Source organism: Schistocerca cancellata, chromosome 2 (assembly GCF_023864275.1).
Source record: "Schistocerca cancellata isolate TAMUIC-IGC-003103 chromosome 2, iqSchCanc2.1, whole genome shotgun sequence".
Classification (NCBI taxonomy): Eukaryota; Metazoa; Arthropoda; class Insecta; order Orthoptera; family Acrididae; genus Schistocerca; species Schistocerca cancellata.
In genome coordinates, this window is record NC_064627.1 from 397,211,640 (window position 1) to 397,229,137 (window position 17,498).

General features: G+C 42.2%; 1 protein-coding gene across 1 annotated transcript in view; it reads right to left on the minus strand.

The window, feature by feature from the left end:
• The window catches only part of LOC126161823 (nucleoprotein TPR-like), a 302,767-nt gene that overhangs the window by 123,525 nt on the left and 161,744 nt on the right, over nucleotides 1–17,498 (minus strand). Inside the window, exon 13 of the mRNA XM_049917927.1 lies at nucleotides 6,544–6,711. Coding sequence (XP_049773884.1) covers nucleotides 6,544–6,711 — 168 coding nt within the window. The remainder of the gene's footprint in view (nucleotides 1–6,543; nucleotides 6,712–17,498) is intronic.

A 17,498-nucleotide genomic window follows, 5' to 3' on the forward strand; every position in this document is an offset into this window, starting at 1 on the left:
AGTTTGGGACTTGAACCATGTGTTGTACAATGATATAATGCTGCATGAAGAAGCAATAAATTAAAACATCACACCTGATGTGGCAGTTTTACTGCATGAACACTTGACCTTTTTTCTTTCATCATTTTGTGAATGGTGCCAGTGAGAAGATTTCACAGAGATTTGAAATCATATGTGAAGTTTGTTGTATATCAATAAGTACTCTCATTTATGAATTCTGAATGAATATATAGTCTGGGTATTTGCATGTGGTGAATTATGGTGTCCTCAGACGTATAGTCAGTATATAACTCTAATACTTGTCTTTCTGTGATGAACCTTTCACAGAAAATTATAACTTTCAATGAGCAGATTATGTTAAGCATTTTAAACATTGATTTGGTCACTATTTATATGAAATACTGAAAATTAAGTTTTTGTTTCCCTCAGAAGCCATTAGATGGGCAACCTGCAAATAGGTTGGGTTCCATTTCCAAGATTCACCTAGTAATGTGTATGATTTTTGTATTTAAATGTTTTGGACAGCAAGCATTTGTTGTTCTGGATACTATTATTTATGATAAACATATTTTCAAGTGCCAGGAACTGGTAGAAATTAAATAAAATAATCTTGACAGTATGAGTGACATGGCATGTATGTATTAATGACGTCTTCCCTGAAATGGGCCAAAGCTAGTAAATCTGCTGACCAAATCATTACAAGAATTTGGGAGAGAGAATGGAAAGAGGGAAAAAAATGAGATAACAGCAACATTATGACAGAAATTTATTGACCAATACCCTATTAATCTCCAAAAGGTGAAATATTTAATACTGCCGATAGACACACAAACAAGTACACAAAACTATCCTAGCCTTTGGAATTATTAGTTCCTTTTTTAGGGAGAGCCTGGAGAAGGTCAAAAGGGAAGGGCAGATCACTCAGACTCCAGAACGAGAGGCACCCATCTATCATGAGGATGAGAGGAGACAAAAAAACTTCACCCTAACGGGTGGGTCCTTCTCATCCAGGAATCTGGCTGACCTGCCCTTACTTTTTAACCTTCCCCAATGCACTCAGGTTTCCTACCTGAGAAAGGACTCAATAGTTCCAAAAGCTAGGATAGCTTCATTTATGTTTGTGTGTGTCTACCAGCAATACTAACACTTTCACCTCGTGAAGATAATGAATATCAGCAGGAAAACAGAAGCTGGAATGCTACAGCAAAGGAGGTGGATGAAGACTATCAAGAACGGGCTGTATCTCATAATCGCACCATTGTGAGCAGAAACATGAGTTTACTGTCAGTTTCATGTGATGACACAGTATTGCACAGTAGAGACAATGCGCACCGAAGGTGTATGAGTCTACACTTCAGCTTGAATGCCATTTTTCTAGTGTGAAACTTGCTGGCCTTATAGTATACGCTTTGGACTTCAGGAATCCCTACTGAAGGGAACAAAAGAAAAATGATGCACTTAGAAACTGACCAAACGGATTTATTCAGCTGACATGACCAAACTAAGAAATGAAGAGCCCTGGAAAATTTCTGCATTATACTGTCACAGATATTCTAGTTGTGAGTGGTGGCACTATCTTGTTGGAATCCCACAGCTGCATACGGACATCTGAATGGCACTTCTGCCATATAAAGGCTTTTTGAAACATAATGTAAAGATCTGCTCTGGCTGTGACAGAGTGATTTGTGAGCTTATCAAATAAAGTAGAAACCAAGATGTAAATTTGGCACCAGTTCTTGCTAGATAAATTTCTGTTACTGCTAATTCACACTTGGGTGCACCCAACTGACAAGAATGTAGGTACCTTTAAGACCCTCTTCAGAACAAACACTGTTCCTCTAATTAAACAAAAGAGTGCTTTAGAATAGTAACTACTACTTAACAGCAGCACTTTCTCTACACAGATCACCCACCAGGTGAATCAGAACCTGGAATTTTGTTTTTCTCAGTTTGCCACAGCATAATACATCCATCTGATCTCCAAACACAAAACATTAACAATCACAACTGAAGAAATGTTGTGCTCACATAAAACTGAAATAATCACTGAATGGCTGAAAGTAACTGATATACTATACTATATGAGGGCAGCACCTCTTCTTGTTATTTTTTTTTCTCTTCTTTGTACCTCCACACTTCAGTGCTTACGGCAGAAGCAGTGGCCATCAGCTTTCCAGTTTCTCAGGCACTGGGATTTAACAAGATCATGTTCATATCCAGTTCTTTGGGTGTACTATTCATTCTGAGCACCCCAACAACATGGACAGACAGTAACAGTCATCGTATGAACACAATACAGAAGATTGTTGAGTTACAAAGTAACGGAACTTCAGTGAACTTTATCTCAATACAAACCCAGCACAGCATCCAACAAAATGAGTATCCAGACATCCATACAAAGGACGCAATACACATCAAGCACTTGCTTATCTCTGAGTTCAATGCATCTGAGCACATCCATGGATGTAAAACAAGGTCATATAACATGTGAAAAATACAGTGGGAAAAAACACTGGCACTGATGCTGTCAGTATTATAATCTTCAACATGACCCTCCCAAACGATTATGGTAAAATGGTGCTAGATTGATCTTAATACCCACTATGAGGGTGACTTACAGTCTGGAAACTCTACCAGTCATAGGTCGTAGAATTCTTGTGTGTCAAGTTGGAAGTACACTGGGAAAACATCAGATCGTTTACCAGTCATCTCCGGGGGATAGGCATCAAAATTTCTCCATTGTTCATATGACACATCACTAGAAGGTGACTCAAAAGACCTACTCTTTTCATGTAGGTAGTATACCAATGGTCAAGTCAATCAGTGCCAGGCACTACGTAAGTTGCACACCAGACACAGCAACTTACAAAATCATCATGGAGTTTTCAGCTAAAATTTGTTTCTGGTTATCATGTGTTATGACAGCTTTTCACAAACTCTTTATCATCAGATACACAATTCACACAATACGGTGCAGATAGACTGGTATGTTTACCAAATGTCAACACAATAAGTTCAATAGTAATAATAATAATAATAATAATAATAATAATAATAATAAGAAGAAGAAGAAGAAGAAGATGAATATGAAGAAGAAGAAGAGGAGGAGGAGGAGGAGGAGGAGGAGGAGGAGGAGAAGAAGAAGAAGAGGAGGAGAATGAATTTTGTTTCTACTGCAGCCAGTATTACTGAAGGTAAATAATTCTTACAAATGCAATAACAACTCCAGTAAAATTTTTATCCCCGCCCCCTCCCACCATGAATCACGGACTTTGCCAGTGGTGGGAAGGCTTGAGTGCCTTGGCGATACACATAGCCACACCGTAGGTGCAACCGCAACGGAGGAGTATATGTTGAGAGGCCAAACAAACGTGTGGTTCCCGAAAAGGGGCAACAGACTGGATGATTGACTGATCTGGCCTTGTAACATTAAGCAAAATTGTCTTGCGGTGCTGGTACTGCGAATGGCTGAAAGCAAGGGGAAACTACAGCTGTGAGTTTTCCCGAGGGCATGCAGCATTACTGTATGGTTAAATGATGATGGTTTTCTCTTGGGTAAAATATTCTGGAGGTAAAATAGTCCCCCATTCAGATCTGTAGGCAGGGACTACTCAGGAGGAAGTCATTATCGGGAGAAACAGAGCTGGTGTTCTACGGATCGGAATGTGGAATGTCAGATCCCTTAATTGGGTAGGTAGGTTAGAAAATTTAAAAAGGGAAATGGATAGGATAAAGTTAGATATATTAGGAATTAGTAAAGTTCAGTGGCAGAAGGAACAAGATTTCTGGTCAGGTGGATACAGGGTTATATATACAAAATCAAATTGGGGTAGGTTTAATAATTAATAATAAGACAGGAGTGCAGGTAAGCAACAGCATAGTCAACGCATTATTGTCGCCAAGATAGACACGAAGCCCACGCCTACCACAGTAGTACAAGTTTATATGCCAACTAGTTCGGCAAATGATGAAGAAATTGAAGAAATGTATGATAAGATAAAAGAAATTATTCAGATAGGATGCAAATTTAACAGTCATGGGGAACTGGAATTCGATAGTAGGAAAAGGAAGAGAAAGAAAAGTAGTAGGTGAATACGTAATGGGGGGTAAGGAATGAAAGAGGAAGTGGCCTGGTAGAATTTTGTGCAGAGAATATTTTAATCATAGCTAACACTTAGTTTAAGAATAATGAAAGAAGGTTGTGTATGTGGAAGAGGCCTGGAGAGACTGGAAGGTTGCAGATAGATTACGTAATGGTAAGACAGAGATTTAGGAGCCAGGTTTTAAATTGTAAGACATTCCCAGGGGCAGATGTGGACTCTGAGCACAATTTGATTATGAATTGTAGATTAAAATTGAAGAAACTGCAAAAAGGTGGGAATTTAAGGAGATGGGACCTAGATAACTTGAAAGAACCAGAGGCTGTAGAGAGTTTCTGAGAAACCAGTAGGGTACGATTGACAAGAACATGGGAAAGAAATACAGTAGAAGAAGAATGGGTAGCTTTGAGAGATGAAATAATGAAGGCAGCAGAGGATCAAGTAAATAAAACGATGAGGGCTAGTAGAAATCCTTGGGTAACAGATGGTATATTGAATTTAATTAATGAAAGGAGAAAATATAAAAATGCAGTAAATGAGCAGGCAAAAAGGAATACAAACGTCTCAAAAATGAGATCGACAGGAAGTGCAAAATGGCTAAGCAGGGATGGCTAGAGGACAAATGTAAGGATGTAGAGGCATATGTCACTAGGGGTAAGATAGGTACTGCCTACAGGAAAATTAGAGAGACCTTTGGAGAAAACAGAATCACTTGTATGACTATAAAAAGCTCATATGGAAAACCAGTTCCAAGCAAAGAAGGGAAGGCAGAAAGGTGGAAGGAGTACGTAGAGCGTCTATACAAGGGCGATATACTTAAGGATAATAATATTGAAATGGAAGAGGATGTTGATGAAGATGAGATGGGAGATATGATACTGCAGTTTGACAGATCACTAAAAGATCTATGTCGAAACAAGGCCCCGGAAGTAGACAACATTCCATTAGAGCTACTGATAGCCTTGGGAGAGTCAGCCCTGACAAAACTCTACCACATGGTGAACAAGATGTATGAGACACGTGAAATACCCTCAGACTTCAAGAAGAATATAGTAATTCCAATCCCAAAGAAAGTAGGTGTTGAAAATCACCAAATTATTAGCTCAATATGTCACGACTGCAAAATACTAACATGAATTCTTTACAGACGAATGGAAAAACTTGTAGAAGCCGACCTCGGTGAAGATCAGTTTGGTTTTCGTAGAAATGTTAGAACACGTGAGGCAATACCGACCCTATGACTTATCTTAGAAGTTAGATTAAGGAAAGGCAAACCAATGTTTTTAACATTTGTAGATTTAGAGAAAGCTTTTGGTAATGTTGACTGGAATAATCTCTTTCAAATTCTGAAGGTGGCAGGGGTAAAATATAGGGAGCGAAAGGCTATTTACAATTCGTACAGAAAGCAGATGGCAGTTATAAGAGTCGAGGGACATGAAAGGGAAGCAGTGGTTGGGAAGGGAGTGAAACAGGGTTGTAGCCTCTCCTCGATGCTATTCAATCTGTATATCGAGCAAGCAGTAAAGGAAACAAAAGAAAAGTTCGGAGTAGGAATTAAAATTCATGGAGAAGAAATAAAAACTTCGAGGTTTGCGGATGACATTGTAATTCTGTAAGAGACAGCAAAGGACCTACAAGAGCAGTTGAATGGAATGGACAGTGTCTTGAAAGGAGGATACAAGATGAACATCAACAAAAGCAAAAAGAAGATAATGGCATGTAGTCAAATCAGGTGATGCTGAGGGAATTAGATTAGGAAATGAGACACATAAAGTAGTAAAGGAGTTTTAGTATTTGGTTAGCAAAATAACTGATGATGGTCAAAGTAAAGAGGATATAAAATGTAGACTGGCAATGGCAAGGAAAGCATTTCTGAAGAAGAAAAATTTGTTAAGATCAAGAATAGATTGTCTTTTCTGAACGTATGTGTGTGAAGTGTAGCCATGTATGGAAGTGCAATATGGACAATAAATAGTTTAGACAAGAAGAGAATAGAAGCTTTCGAAATGTGGTGCTACAGAAGAATCAGATGGGTAGATCACATAACTAATGAGGAGGTGCTGAACAGAATTGGAGAGAAGAGGAATTGGTGGCACAATTTAACTAGAAGAAGGGATCAGTTGGTAGGACATGTTCTGAGGCATTAAGGGCTCATCAATTTAGTATTGGAGGGCAGCATGGAGGGTAAAAATCTTAGAGGGAGATTAAGAGATGAATACACTATGCAAATTTAGAAGGATGTAGGTTGCAGTAGTTACTTGGAGATGAAGAAGCTTGTACAGGATAGAGTAGCATGGAGAGCTGCATCAGATCAGTCTCTGGACTGAAGACCACAACAACAACAAAATTTTAATTGCAGTACATCACAAATTTTGTGCTTCAATTTATCTAGGGTAAGTTATCTAACTGTAACTGCAACTGCAACGAAAGGACAAAAACAAACCTTGGCTTCTTTGTTGCGTGTCTCTTCTGCTGTGACACGTTGTTCCAACAAATTTATCTGCTGATGAAGCCCTTGTTCAATTTCTCTCTGTGTGTTCAAATGGCTCTCTAGCTCTGAAACACGTGCCTTTTCTTTTTCCAGTTGCTGTGTCAACTGGGACAGTCTTTTCTGCAAGTGTAATTATATAACTTGGTTAGTTACATCATTCACATGTATTACTACTGGTTGAATTGTATGGAGGTAAAAAAAAATAGATAAACACAACAAAATATATTTAAAAAATGTGTCACAATTCTGACAACATTATCACAAGAATGAGGACAACTTTTGAAGTTCAGTCTCTGTCGGTCCATTATGGCTGGGGGGGGACATTGGCTGGTACATATTTCTTGATTCAAAAAACTTCACCAACAGCCATATATTTTGGTTTATTTTATTTTATATCTCAAATGCTACCAGTTTTGGCAACTCACTATTGCCATCTTCAGGCCCCACATGATCTTTGACCATGTTTCGAGGACTGTATGTAGGCTCAGTCAGTGTCACCCGTTCACAGAAATCTGTTGCATAACAATCGGATTTACGATTCCAGTTTTATGGCACCATTCAATAAGACTGTTAATATGATATTAGCGTATGGGGCCTGAAGATGGCAATAGTGAGTTGTCAAAACTGGTAGCATTTGAGGAATAAAATAAAATAAACCAAAACATATGGCTGTTGGTGATATTTTTTGAATCAAGAAACTTTTAAAGTTATCCCAAAACTGACACAAGAGGATATTAGTTCCCCACCTCCAATGGTGCTGGAAAATAAAAACAAGAGTGAATATAAGAAAGATTTCACGTAAAAATGTTATGTTTTTACTAACTATTTTTCAACATATACATTGTAACACTGAGACTTAGCCTTATCAGTGTACCAGCTATCTTATGCCCACTGTCTGAAATAAATATGATCCAATCTTTTGACTGGATCATATTTATTTCTCAATTATCGAGCAGGACAAGCAAAACTGATTGAATTCAATTAATTAAGAAACTGTTCGGCATGATATTTGATTTTGATCATTAGCCATGACCAAAGGAAAGTCAAAAAAGAAAGAAAGAAATAAAATATAAGTAAAAATTTAATGTGACAGGGGAACAAACTGAAGTAAAGACAAATTATATATCAGATTCATAAAGAGATTACAATTGAAATTACATAAAATGAGCTATGTAGCTAGATCAAGCAAAGTGTGTGCTAGGAGAGAGAATAGCGAATTTTTTAAACTAAATGTCTTTGTACAATACGTAAAGTTGGTTATGGAGAACAATTAGCACTATACTGGCATGAAGAAGGATATTTGCACTGTGTATACAAATAGCTTCCTCACAGCACAGTTTGATGCAGTGCTACCCTTACTACCAAGATGCACTCTCATTGGCCACACTATACAAAGAAACCATACAGCATCAGCTGATCAATTCACCAAGTTGCTGTATTCGTTTGGATGTTACAGGTTGTAAATAATCACCACAAACACAGGTTTTCAAACACATAGTTAATGTGTATCTGAAATGTAACTTTCTTCATATGGAAATTCCACAGCATGATATAGTAATGAGATGAGAAATGTTCAAAGGAAACCGTGACAAATATCAACCTACCCAACATGGCCACAGAGTAGTGGATAGAATGGTGTGAGGTAGTTATGATTACATTTTTGAGGAAAGAGGATCAACTTAACTAAACTGCAGCAGATCAAACTCAACTTCTAACTTAGCCCATGAACAATAACAGGCAGTGAGAGGGCCAAAAGCAGCAACTTGTCTTAAGATGTGTGATTTTGCGACTGCAAAATTTGAGTTCTTGTACAAAATTTAAAGAATTTTCCAAATAAGCACTTGTGCTCGGGCACAAATTTTGGCAGGTAAGACTGTTTTGAGTGAAATTGCTTTTGCTATGTAATTCACTAAGGATTTCATATGAAATTATTCATAAAGTGTGTCGTCATATTCTAAAAGTGTGTGGAAGCATTTGCATCCAAGAAAATGCAGAATAACTGGATCTTAGTCTCAATTAGTACATATTAATACACATAAATATAGATGTTACATACAAATAAAGACTCCCACACAGCACTGGGGCAGAAGAATGAAATGTAGACTCCCTACGGTGCTAAAAGTAATGTCACAAGTGGGTTACCAGACAGGTGGTCTGTGTTGACAAGAAATTGCTCTTAGCCCATACTGAAAACTACAGTGGTATGATATATTAAAGAAAGTTCTGGATATTAACAAATGGAGAAAGACAGGCTGTTTTATATCAGCAAGTAAAGCAAAATATCATGATATATTAATAACTAGTGTTGCTTATTTATTTGAGCAGAGATCTGTTTTTTGTTATATATGCTATGATTGTAGTGGTACTGCATGAAGTTCTAAGTCATAATGAAATTTAATTGTGACTGGCTACAAAGTAAACAGAGTATAATCTATATTTATGAAACGAGAAGCTATGTTTCGTTTTATGTCAGTTTGACGCATAATGTAGATATATGTGTAAAATTTTGATTGCTTTTCTAAATCACATACTGTCATCTAACATTAGGAACACATTACTATTTGTTTATGTTTGCAACAATAGGCCTGATGTGGTGAGTACCAGCATGTAGCAACTGTTGTGTTGAAGTATGCAAGAGAGAGAGAGAGAGAGAGAGAGAGAGAGAGAGAGAAGTTTTGTACATATGCAAAGGTAACAGGTCACACTGGTCTGGTGCATTTATCATGAAGAATGTTCCAATATACTACACCGTATGTGCCATTGGGCTTCTCTCACCCAACACCAGTCCCTCTGAACTGCGGAGATGGGAACTTGCACTCCAACACATCCTTTCATCCCACCATCCCCATGGACTGAACTTACGTTAAACAACCTCACTCCCATTTACTCTTCAGTCTTCTCCTCTTTCCTTTCCTCTTTAGCCATTCACGCATCTTTTCATCCTACATAGTTGTGTTTATCTTTATGCTATATACCTCTTTCTACATCTACATTCTACATTTATACTCCGCAAGCCACCCAACGGTGTGTGGCGGAGGGCACTTTACGTGCCACTGTCATTATCTCCCTTTCCTGTTCCAGTCGCGTATGGTTCGCGGGAAGAACGACTGTCTGAAAGCCTCTGTGCGCGCTCTAATCTCTCTAATTTTACATTCGTGATCTCCTCGGGAGGTATAAGTAGGGGGAAGCAATATATTCGATACCTCATCCAGAAACGCACCCTCTCGAAACCTGGCGAGCAAGCTACACCGCGATGCAGAGCGCCTCTCTTGCAGAGTCTGCCACTTGAGTTTGTTAAACATCTCCGTAACGCTATCACGGTTACCAAAGAACCCTGTGACGAAACGCGCCGCTCTTCTTTGGATCTTCTCTATCTCCTCCGTCAACCCGATCTGGTACGGATCCCACACTGATGAGCAATACTCAAGTATAGGTCGAACGAGTGTTTTGTAAGCCACCTCCTTTGTTGATGGACTACATTTTCTAAGGACTCTCCCAATGAATCTCAACCTGGTACCCGCCTTACCAACAATTAATTTTATATGATCATTCCACTTCAAATCGTTCCGCACGCATACCCCCAGATATTTTACAGAAGTAACTGCTACCAGTGTTTGTTCCGCTATCATATAATCATACAATAAAGGATCCTTCTTTCTATGTATTCGCAATACATTACATTTGTCTATATTAAGGGTCAGTTGCCACTCCCTGCACCAAGTGCCTATCCGCTGCAGATCTTCCTGCATTTCGCTACAATTTTCTAATGCTGCAACTTCTCTGTATACTACAGCATCATCTGCGAAAAGCCGCATGGAACTTCCGACACTATCTACTAGGTCATTTATATATAGTGTGAAAAGCAATGGTCCCATAACACTCCCCTGTGGCACGCCAGAGGTTACTTTAATGTCTGTAGACGTCTCTCCGTTGATAACAACATGCTGTGTTCTGTTTGCTAAAAACTCTTCAATCCAGCCACACAGCTGGTCTGATATTCCGTAGGCTCTTACTTTGTTTATCAGGCGACAGTGCGGAACTGTATCGAACGCCTTCCGGAAGTCAAGAAAAATAGCATCTACCTGGGAGCCCGTATCTAATATTTTCTGGGTCTCATGAACAAATAAAGCGAGTTGGGTTTCACACGATCGCTGTTTACGGAATCCATGTTGATTCCTACATAGTAGATTTTGAGTTTCCAAAAACGACATGATACTCGAGCAAAAGACATGTTCTAAAATTCTACAACAGATCGACGTCAGAGATATAGGTCTATAGTTTTGCGCATCTGCTCGACGACCCTTCTTGGAGACTGGGACTACCTGCGCTCTTTTCCAATCATTTGGAACCTTCTGTTCCTCTAGAGACTTGCGGTACACGGCTGTTAGAAGGGGGGCAAGTTCTTTCGCGTACTCTGTGTAGAATCGAATCGGTATCCCGTCAGGTCCAGTGGACTTTCCTCTGTTGAGTGATTCCAGTTGCTTTCCTATTCCTTGGACACTTATTTCGATGTCAGCCATTTTTTCGTTGGTGCGAGGATTTAGAGAAGGAACTGCAGTGCGGTCTTCCTCTGTGAAACAGCTTTGGAAAAAGGTGTTTAGTATTTCAGCTTTACGCTTGTCATTCTCTGTTTCAATGCCATCATCATCCCGGAGTGTCTGGACATGATGTTTCGAGCCACTTACTGATTTAACGTAAGACCAGAACTTCCTAGGATTTTCTGTCAAGTCGGTACCTAGTATTTTACTTTCGAATTCACTGAACGCTTCACGCATAGCCCTCCTTACGCTAACTTTGACATCGTTTAGCTTCTGTTTGTCTGAGAGGTTTTGGCTGTGTTTAAACTTGGAGTGAAGCTCTCTTTGCTTTCGCAGTAGTTTCCTAACTTTGTTGTTGTACCACGGTGGGTTTTTCCCGTCCCTCACAGTTTTACTCGGCACGTACCTGTCTAAAACGCATTTTACGATTGCCTTGAACTTTTTCCATAAACACTCAACATTGTCAGTGTCGGAACAGAAATTTTCGGTTTGATCTGTTAGGTCTGAAATCTGCCTTCTATTACTCTTGCTAAACAGATAAACCTTCCTCCCTTTTTTTATATTCCTATTAACTTCCATATTCAGGGATGCTGCAACGGCCTTATGATCACTGATTCCCTTCTGTATGCATCTTCTTTGGTTTGCAGCTGGAACAGTACTTACAGTAGAATATCTTTGGCTTCCCTCTGACAACCATGCCTCCATCCTTGCTACCCTCCCTGTTTTCCTTTCCCTGTTGCTTCATAACCTGGGTTGTGAGTAACTGAATCCACTTTCCCTTCTTCCCTTTCTTTCCCCTCTCTCCTCCATGATGAAGGAACATTTGTTCCGAAAGCTAGGAACGTAAATTTTCGGTTCTGTTTTTTGTGTATCTATCGGCTGTACTGAGCTGAGGTAAGTACTGGCCAGCCCCTCTATCTCTGTGTTAGTATTTGTTTCACATCTTTATATGAGATTTTCCATTAATCATTTAGATCACCTAAATGGTCCACATCCTTCATTGTTTTGTCCCTTTTGTTAGCTATCACTTACATCTGTCATCTTAACACTTTCTCTTCTTCAGTGTTTTATATATACATAAATAAATATTTTTGTCACCAACTGTGCTAGTTTCATCTGCCTCCTATTATCTTGTTCCGTTTGTAGTCCACTTCTCTTTTTTTATTTATTTAACATTCCATAGTTTTAACATTCGTTATTCGCTGCTTTCCAGCCAACGATCGCTGCCAACAATCTCTTCCACACCTACCAGTATCATCCATTTCCGTCGATTTCTTGTTGCTGGTGATATTTTTGTGCCATTGGCTATCTTTCTCTGCCACAAGAAAATTTTTTTGGTACATTTCTGCGCCACCCGCAAACTTTTTTGCGGCACATACGGTCTTTTTTGTGGCACGCGCGATATCTTTTGCGGCACGCGCGATCTTTTTTTTTCGCCACTCGCTATCTCTGTTTTTGAGCAACGTGTGTTCTTTTCCCTTGATCTGGACATACTTGCTTGGTCTGGTCAACTTTTTCCGTATTTTTCTTATTTAGTGGTCTTCCTTTGTTACTGAACATTACCAACACAATCTCTTTCTTTCTCGTCCTTCCCTCCGTGTTTTATTCCTTCTTATGATTACTATTTCAACTTTAGTTATTTAATTTCCCTACCCACCAGTTACCCACTATGTACCCTAATCCTACACCACATTATTTACATTCATTCCGGAAACATGCATTCACCGTAGCCAAACTGCAATCCAACATACTTTTCCTCCGGTCCTGCTTAATCTTTGGAATTACCCCTAAAGGACTTACCTTAAAAGTTCCCATCTCTGGGTGCAATTCCTCCTTCCACCAGTCTCTCCTGGACTTCCAGAACCTTCAATCCATAGCCCTTACCCAACTTGTCCTGAATCTCTACACTACTTCATGTAACCACCACTCCCCACAGCTCCTATCTCTCTTCGAAGTCCTCCACCTCTCAAACCCTTGCTTGGAGAACACACTCAGGAACATCATCCTAGAAGCCAGCTGCAAACTTGAGTTCCATGCCACACACCACCTGAAAAAACTATCCACCGTGCTAGTGCAACACCTAAGAAGTGGGGTCCCTCTCCCTGTCCCTCACAAACACCAACCACAACAGAACCTTCAACAAACCCCCCTCATAGCCAACAAACCTAGCCTAGCCACCCTACTCAATCTCCCCATCCCAGCACATACCCCACACAGACCAAATCTCAACTATAACCACAGTCAAATGCCACATACCACCAGTCCCAATTCAGTTCTAAACCTCTCATCCAGATCCCTCTCTCCTCCAGAGACATCTGTTCTACCAAAAGGCTTAACCTTTAGCCCCACGCCTAAATTCAACCACACTGCTCTGGTTAAAGATCTCCTCTCATTCACCCGGAACCTCAACTGGAAATATCACTTAACTACCCAAACACAGCCCCCAAATACTAGACCCAGTGTTGAACCCTGTCTAGAACAGTTCCGACCGCCTTCTCAAAGGGATCCTTCTCCCCTCCCCCAAAACCATCCCTTGCAGACATTTCAGGAATTCCTCACATCCAGTGTTGCCTCCCAGTCCTTCTTGAAGAACATCCCGACAACCCCCAACATCACCCCAGCTGAATCCCGTGCCATTAAGGAGCTGAAAATAGACCGCTCTATTGTCATCCTTCCGGCGGATAAAGGCTCCACAACTGTCGTACTTGACCGTGTGGAGTATGTGGCAGAAGGACTGCGTCAACTCTCTGACACCTCGACCTACAAAGCTGTTACCCAGGATCCCATTCCCTCCATCCAGACTGAGCTGCAGATAAACCTAAAAATCCAAGGTCCCTCACAGGGCCTCACAACAGCTTCCATAGACTTACTCACTCCACCTGAGCCACGTACCCCTACCTTCTACCTATTACCCAAAATCCACAAAGAGAACCATCCTGGCTGTCCCATTGTAGCAGGCTTCAAAGCCCCAACAGAATTTATCTCAGCTCTGGTAGACCAGCACCTCCAACCTATCACCCACAGACTCCCATCCTACATCAAAGACACAAACCACTTCCTAGAACGCTTCAAATCCATTCCCACTCCTCTCCCACCTGAAACCTTTATTGTCACCATAGATGCTACATCCCTTTACACAAACATCCCACATACCCATGGTCTCTCTGCCCTTGAGCACTACCTCTCCCAACGCCCACCAGAAGATCTTCCAAAAACCTTGTTCCTTATCACACTTACCAACTTCATCCTCACCCATAATTACTTCACTTTTGAAGGCCAGACCTACAAACAAATCAGGGGAACGGCCATGAGAACCAGGATGGCTCCGTCCTATGCCAACCTCTTCATGGGCCGCATGGAGGAGGCTTTCCTGAAGACCCAACAGCTGCTTCCCCTGACCTGATATAGGTTTATAGATGACATCTTTGTGGTCTGGACTCATGGTGAAGAAACACTCCTTAATTTCCTCCATAACCTCAACTCCTTTTCGAATCTGAATTTCACCTGGTCCTTCTCCAAAACCCAAGCCACCTTCCTGGATGTTGAACTTCATCTTGTTGAAGCTCACATCCACACCTCTGTCCATATCAAACCCACAAACAAACAACAGTACCTTCACTTTAATAGCTGCCATCCATTCCACATCAAATGCTCCCTTCCCTACAGCCTAGGTATTCGTGGCAAACGTATCTGCTCCAGTGACGAATCCCTCAACAATTACACTAATAACCTGACCAGTGCTTTCCTCTCCCACAACTATCCTGCAGACCTTGTCCACAAACAGATCTCCCGAGCAATACATTCCTCCCCGTCCAACAACAATGTTCCTACCCCCAGACCACACAGAAGCATCCCCCTTGTCACCCAATACTATCCTGGGCTCGAAAACATCAACAAATTACTCCGCCAGGGATATGACTTTCTCAAGTCAACCCCTGAAATGAGATCACCCCTTGACAAAATTCTCCCCACACCACCCAGAGTTGCCTTTCGTCCCCCCCCCCCCCCCCCCCACCCCCAACCACCATAACATCCTTGTTAAACCCTACAATATTCCGAGACTACTTTCTCTACCCAGCGGTTCCTACCCCTGTAACCGACCCCGCTGCAAAACCTGCCCCATGCATCCCCCCACAACCACCTACTCCAGACCCGCTACTGGTAAAACATACACAATTCAAGGCAGGGCCACGTGTCAAACTACACATGTCATTTATCAACTGACATGCCTGCACTGCACAGCCTTTTACATCGGTATGACAACAACTAAACTGGCTGAGTGCATGAACGGACAAAGACCAACTGTCCGCCTAGGAGATGCCCAATACCCAGTAGCGGAGCATGCCCTCCAACATAATTCTAGGGACCTAGGAACCTGCTACACCATATGTGCCATTTGGCTTCTCCCACCCAAAACCAGTCCCTCTGAACTGCGGAGATGGGAACTTGCACTCCAACACATCCTTTCATACCGCCATCCCCCTGGACTGAACTTACGTTAAACAACCTCACTCCCATTTACTCTTCAGTCTTCTCCTCTTTCCCTTTCCTCTTTAACCATTCACGCATCTTTTCATCCTAAATACACTCCTGGAAATTGAAATAAGAACACCGTGAATTCATTGTCCCAGGAAGGGGAAACTTTATTGACACATTCCTGGGGTCAGATACATCACATGATCACACTGACAGAACCACAGGCACATAGACACAGGCAACAGAGCATGCACAATGTCGGCACTAGTACAGTGTATATCCACCTTTCGCAGCAATGCAGGCTGCTATTCTCCCATGGAGACGATCGTAGAGATGCTAGATGTAGTCCTGTGGAACGGCTTGCCATGCCATTTCCACCTGGCGCCTCAGTTGGACCAGCGTTCGTGCTGGACGTGCAGACCGCGTGAGACGACGCTTCATCCAGTCCCAAACATGCTCAATGGGGGACAGATCCGGAGATCTTGCTGGCCAGGGTAGTTGACTTACACCTTCTAGAGCACGTTGGGTGGCACGGGATACATGCGGACGTGCATTGTCCTGTTGGAACAGCAAGTTCCCTTGCCGGTCTAGGAATGGTAGAACGATGGGTTCGATGACGGTTTGGATGTACCGTGCACTATTCAGTGTCCCCTCGACGATCACCAGTGGTGTACGGCCAGTGTAGGAGATCGCTCCCCACACCATGATGCCGGGTGTTGGCCCTGTGTGCCTCGGTCGTATGCAGTCCTGATTGTGGCGCTCACCTGCACGGCGCCAAACACGCATACGACCATCATTGGCACCAAGGCAGAAGCGACTCTCATCGCTGAAGACGACACGTCTCCATTCGTCCCTCCATTCACGCCTGTCGCGACACCACTGGAGGCGGGCTGCACGATGTTGGGGCGTGAGCGGAAGACGGCCTAACGGTGTGCGGGACCGTAGCCCAGCTTCATGGAGACGGTTGCGAATGGTCCTCGCCGATACCCCAGGAGCAACAGTGTCCCTAATTTGCTGGGAAGTGGCGGTGCGGTCCCCTACGGCACTGCGTAGGATCCTACGGTCTTGGCGTGCATCCGTGCGTCGCTGCGGTCCGGTCCCAGGTCGACGGGCACGTGCACCTTCCGCCGACCACTGGCGACAACATCGATGTACTGTGGAGACCTCACGCCCCACGTGTTGAGCAATTCGGCGGTACGTCCACCCGGCCTCCCGCATGCCCACTATACGCCCTCGCTCAAAGTCCGTCAACTGCACATACGGTTCACGTCCACGCTGTCGCGGCATGCTACCAGTGTTAAAGACTGCGATGGAGCTCCGTATGCCATGGCAAACTGGCTGACACTGACGGCGGCGGTGCACAAATGCTGTGCAGCTAGCGCCATTCGACGGCCAACACCGCGGTTCCTGGTGTGTCCGCTGTGCCGTGCGTGTGATCGTTGCTTGTACAGCCCTCTCGCAGTGTCCGGAGCAAGTATGGTGGGTCTGACACACTGGTGTCAATGTGTTCTTTTTTCCATTTCCAGGAGTGTAGTTGTGTTTATCTTTATACTATATACCTCTTTACTTCTGTATGCATCCTCTTTGGTTTGCAGCTGGAACAGTACTTACAGTAGAATATCTTTGGCTTCCCTCTGACAACCATGCCTCCATCCTTGCTACCCTCCCTGTTTTCCTTTCCCTGTTGCTTCATAACCTGGGTTGTGAGTAACTGAATCCACTTTCCCTTCTTCCCTTTCTTTCCCCTCTCTCCTCCCTGATGAAGGAACATTTGTTCCAAAAGCTAGGAACGTAAATGTTCGGTTCTGTTTCTTGTGTATCTATCGGCTGTACTGAGCTGAGGTAAGTACTGGCCAGCCCCTCTATCTCTTTGTTAGTATTTGTTTCACATCT